The 5,758-nt window shown below is 38.7% G+C and overlaps 1 protein-coding gene across 1 annotated transcript in view; it reads left to right on the forward strand.

Moving 5' to 3' along the window:
* The window catches only part of LOC106872588 (protein FAM83A), a 17,904-nt gene that overhangs the window by 1,261 nt on the left and 10,885 nt on the right, over nt 1–5,758 (forward strand). Inside the window, exon 2 of the mRNA XM_014919622.2 lies at nt 180–1,137. Coding sequence (XP_014775108.1) covers nt 187–1,137 — 951 coding nt within the window. The 5' untranslated portion in view covers nt 180–186. The remainder of the gene's footprint in view (nt 1–179; nt 1,138–5,758) is intronic.

Raw genomic sequence — 5,758 nt, forward strand, 5'->3', positions numbered from 1 at the left:
AAAGACTGGATGAGATATATGGGATCGTAAGAAACAACGAATAAGGGGATGTTTTCTTGATGTGAAAAACTGGTCGTGGTTAATCGAAACAGCCGCGGACTAGGAAGTGAAAATCTCATTGTTTCTTTGTCTCTCTCTCTCTCTCTCTTTTTTTTTTTTTTAACTTCTATCTTTTAAAGGTTTCCCATGAGAAACTTGAAACTGAGAGCCAGCAGTAGCAGGATCAACATCGTCCATATCTTGTACAGCAGTGACGGCAACAACAACAACAAGCGTAGCAGCAGCAACGACAGTGACAGTAGCAACAGCAGCAGTAGTGACAGTAGCAGCAGCAGCAGTAGTACTAGTATTGGTAGCCGTAGTAGCAGTAGTCGCGATCTTGGCAGCAAGATAATGACAACATCAACAGCAATGTCGGAGAACCTGCTGCAAAACCAATACGAAGCAGTTTTCGTTTTGGCAAACGAAGGTTTGGAAGGTTTCTACACATATTTAGAAACGAACAATATTCCTTTATTCCTGAGCGACGAGGAAGAGAAATATTTCCAAGATCAGGGTAGTATCTCGGCGAGTGAACGACTACAGTTCATCTTAAAAACCAGTCGAATTCATCAATGGACAGGTCAGTCTGGACTTAAGATTCAAGCTCAGTGTGGTGTCGTTGATGATGACGAGGATGATGGTGATGGTGATGGTGATGTTAGGGTGTCTGAACTTATAGACGATGGAAATAGAGTTGGATATAGTAGCGATGGACAGGTTCAGGACAAGAAGACTGAAGACAAAGACGTTGGCGACGACAGCGATGCGGTGGTAACCCAATCTAATTCAAGCAGCGATGACAAGCAAGAAGATACGACAGATAGCCGTTTCAATCCGTATGCATTTGTGCCAGGTTCCAGTCCACATCGGATACCCCCAACGTTGCCCAAGATTGAAGTTTGTGTGTTGTTTCAGCCACCTCTATTTGACTCTATGCCCCATATTCACGATGTCATCTTAGATACCATTCGCCAAGCCAGATTCTCTATCAAAATCGCCATGTACCTTTTCACTGACATCTTCATATATAACGCCCTGTGTGAGGCAGCATCGAATGCCCTGGTCACAGTCGATATACTCCTGGATGCCACACAGGTATGTACTGCTCACACCATGTATGAAATATGAGGGAGAAAGAACATGATCAGGTTGCGTATATTATATATATATATATATATATATATATATATATATATACACACATACATACACATACCACAGCCCGTTCATACTTCACTGTGCTTTCATGCCTGGTGCTCAACCCGAGACAGGAAGCATCAACTAAATTGTCTAATTACCTAACTACAGTGCCTGTGTGTAATTGTATGTGTAATTATATGTGTGTGTGTATGGAATCAGGCATCCTACACAGGCATGTATCGAGCGCTTACATGTTTTTGAACGTAAAAAATTGTCAAGTCTTTATATATGTTTGTGCATGTGTGTGTGTGTGTTATATCCTTACATACACGCACATATACATAAGTAGATGTGTGTTACTTAAACACTTTTGTCTGAAAGTATGTGTTTATATAAAACATACACATAAATGTACACATGCAGTATATGTACATACACATATATAATGTATGTATACACACGTACTTGCAGACAAACACACATAATATAACTGCGCATGGCCATCCCGTACAACCCTAACGTTTTCATCAATTCTTGCTTATATTATTATTCAAAAAATAAAAAATAAAGAAAATCCATTAAATTCTCTAATGTTTAATTTTGGAGATTCCTTACAAGAATAAATCGGGGTTAAATTTCGTTTCAGCTTAGCATGTGTTCCTCATGTTGGACATGCTTCATTCATTCAATACTTATTATGAATGAAATGTCGATATATAGGAAATGAGAAAGAATATTTTACTACAAACCATATTTAGGATTAAGATTAACATTTACACGGTTAATATATTAAAATAAATCTTTCGGCCATATAATTGTAATAAATTATTGTTTTCGAAACAAGAATATGTGCTAATTACTATGTCACACTTTGTGTAATCAATACCAACAGATTTATAAACACGATCTGAGAGAGATGTAATGTTTTATTTATGTAAACATCTCTGGTAGTTTTTTAAAGTCTTGCTTCAAATTGTGGCGTGTTTAATTTTACTAATAAAATTTAGGTTAGATTAAATTTAACAAAAATCCATAGAAAAAGAACACGAAACGAAACGAGTTACATCTTGTCTTTCACTGCAACTACTATCGCTAACACTATGGCCAGCTTTATTAGCTTAGGAAATTTCACTTTCATTTATGTTTGTCTCCTTCAATCTCTCTCTCTCTTTTAATGAAATTATTTTTTATATCTTGGTTAAAGGCAAATATTTCATATTTCTAGATGGTTTTCAAGGAAAAATTAACAATTCACTCGCTTTTTTATCATTTCGTCTGTGGTACAAGGTTGGGTCGTATAATTATGCGCGCGCGTGGTTGTATATATATATATATATATATGCATATATACGTACAGGTATGTGCATACCTACGTCTACCTGTATATATAGGTGCATATCTGGGTACAGGACATTGCAAACAAAACGTAGACAAAAAAAATAATAATAACCAGAGTACAGAACACACACAGGCCACATAAAGAACATTTTCCTTCATCAGCTACCCCCATTCTAACACAGGCGTATATGTGTGTATGTATCTATGTATATGTATGAATATGATATACATACAAACATGTATACATCACCAAACCTGTACGTACGTACAGGTATATATATATATATATATATATATGTATATAATACACACGTACGCACGCATATATCATCGTTTTCATCATCCTTGTTTAACGTCGTTTTTCCATGCTGGCATTGGTTGGATGCCATGACAAGAACTAACCAACCAGAGGATTGTGCCAAGTGCCAATATCTTCTTCAGCATGGTTTCCATACGTGGATGCCCTTCTTAATGTCAACCTCTTCACAGAGTGTATTGGGTACTTTTTACGTGGCACCAGCAGTCACTGAGTAACTCACAAGACAGGGCCATGCAATTGAAGTGGGGAGTAGGTTGTTGGGAAATACAGGATCAGATATCTTACAGGAGACGCGATACAATTGTTTTATTGATATATTATCAGAAAAGTATTGCTATGAGTGTTGATCCTCACAGAGGCAACTGGCACCCGTGCCACTGACATATGAAAAGCACCTGTTGAGCGATGGGTCACATCAAGGTAATGTGGCTGATGCCTGTGTTGCATAACTGGCACCCATGACAGTGGCAAGTAAAATGCATCTTTCGAGCGTTGGGCTTCCTGGAGGCAATGACAAATGACTGAGACCTTTAGCAATATGCTGTGCTTGAGAAGAAGACCCATCAAGCCAAGTGAAATCGTAGTAGTGACAGGTACTGGTGTCATGCAACTGGCACCCTGCAGGTGACACGTCAAAGCACCCATTACACTCTTAGAGTTGTTGGTGTTAAGAAGGGCATCCAGCTGTAGAAACCATGCCAAATCAGACTGAAGTCTGTTGTGCCCCTCAGCTTACCAGCCCTGGTCAAACCGTCCAACCCATGTCAGCATGGACAATGGACATAAATGATGATGATAAATATATAACAGTAGATTGCATTGGTATTATTTTACTTATACCACAAAAATATTGACTCATCAGGTTTATGTATAAAATCCATTTGCTGGATGAACTTTTATTTGCAAGAATAAAATATATACCTTCATTCAATATGCTCTTACCACTTCATTTGCATATCAATGCTAAAACAAATGCATAATAAACATCATCATTTAAGGTGTGTTTTCCATGCTGGCATGGATTTGATGGTCTGACAGATGCTGGCAAGACCAGGAACTGTACAAGTTCCATTGTTTGTTTTGGCATGGTTTCTACTGCTGGATACCCTTCTTAATGCCAACCACTTTATTCTATTTTAAAGTTTTGTATCCATATAGAAATTTTATGTGGACCCCAAGAGTCCTATGGATTCTGGTCGAGAGCTACTCATCTAAATTCATCACTGAAGCTGTTGTTGACTCTTATTCTACTTCCTGCAGCTTTGACCAGTATGGCCAGTATAACCAGTATGGCCCTCACTACCCATTTGTTGATACAAAGTTTCGTTAGTGACCAACAGATTACTGAACATTTTGCCCTGTCAAATGCCAGGCACAAATACCATCCACTTTTCCACACTTGCATGGGTCAGGCAAAATTTATTGCAACAAATTTTTTTCTATAGCTGGATGCTCTCTCTGTTGCCAACACTCACCTGTTCCCAAATGAGTTGATATTTCTCCCAAGTCCTTTTAACAGCACACTGGCCGGAAAGTTTCTTTTTACAAGAAAACTGTAAACAAATGACACTACTTGTATGATGGTGATGTTTGATGACAGTTGAGATGTGATGTCAAGACAGGAAGGCATAAAAATACACACACACACACGTATATATGTGTGCCCACACAAATATACACACATGTGTGTATATATATTTGGTAGTATAAACAAATACATCTCAAAATGATATATCATCATCATCATAGTCAAGATCCCTTAACTGATGCAGCCAGTTGTTGGGATGCCACTCTAGACATTTTCACAGTCACTAAGGTCTTGTACAATCTGAGTCTTGAAATTGTTTTTCCATTGTTGTTAGACTTCGTCATGGCAACAGAGGCTTAGCTGAGTCTTGTTATTATCTCCCTTTGAGGTCTGCTGTCCTTCTATATTAATAAACCCAAAATTATGTCTGTCTATCCAGGACTCCTGTATCTCAGTCTATATTTGCTCTACATAGACATATTATACCTTTTTTGGAATCAGGATGATTTCAGGATTGAAAATCTGCCCTTCATTTGGTTCTTGAACATCCAACATTGGGATCTGATTTAAAACCATTTAGGTTGCTATTTCTAGCAAGTAAAGCTTGGCTGATTCACGCCATCTTGGTTGGCATTTGTCAGGTGATGTCAGAGATCAAGGAGGAATAAAATGACATTCGCTTCGTTAATTTTACATTGAGATAAGAATTTTAGGACAAATTGGCCAGCAAATGGAATTCAACTTGGGATTGGAACAACAGAATGATTGCATTACAGAATTAATTCTCATCTGTCCTTAACCTCTGATCAAACACCACCAGGGCATATGATCATTATAGGCGGATGATAGTCATGCTATTTAGCTCTCTTTGGTTTTGGGTTGTGGGCTCAATTAGCTCACCACAGGAGCCAACTTAAAAGTCCACACAGAGAATGACTTTTAAGCTAGTAGTATATAAATTTTGTTTTTTAATCAGCCAAAGTTACAAAGTGACTCGAGGGTTGAGAGTTTCATGCACAGGACTTATCAGCCTGCCATACACAAAACTTTTGGCCCTTGAGTCTCTTTGTAAGTTCGGCTGATTAAAAATAAGGACTATTTTGTCATCTTTGACCGATGGCTTACATGGTCATCATCATCATCATCATCATCGTTTAATGTCCGCCTTCCATGCTAGCATGGGTTGGACGATTTGACTGAGGACTGGTGGACCAGGAGGTGACACTAGGCTCCAATCTGATTTGGCAGAGTTTCTACAGCTGGATGCCCTTCCTAATGCCAACCACTCCGCGATGTAGTGGGTGTTTTACGTGCCACCGGCATGAGGGCCAGTCAGGCGGAACTAGCGACGGCCACGCTTGAAATGGTGTGTTTTACGTGCCACCAGCACA

The sequence above is a fragment of the Octopus bimaculoides genome, chromosome 26 (genome assembly GCF_001194135.2).
Source record: "Octopus bimaculoides isolate UCB-OBI-ISO-001 chromosome 26, ASM119413v2, whole genome shotgun sequence".
Lineage (NCBI taxonomy): Eukaryota > Metazoa > Mollusca > Cephalopoda > Octopoda > Octopodidae > Octopus > Octopus bimaculoides.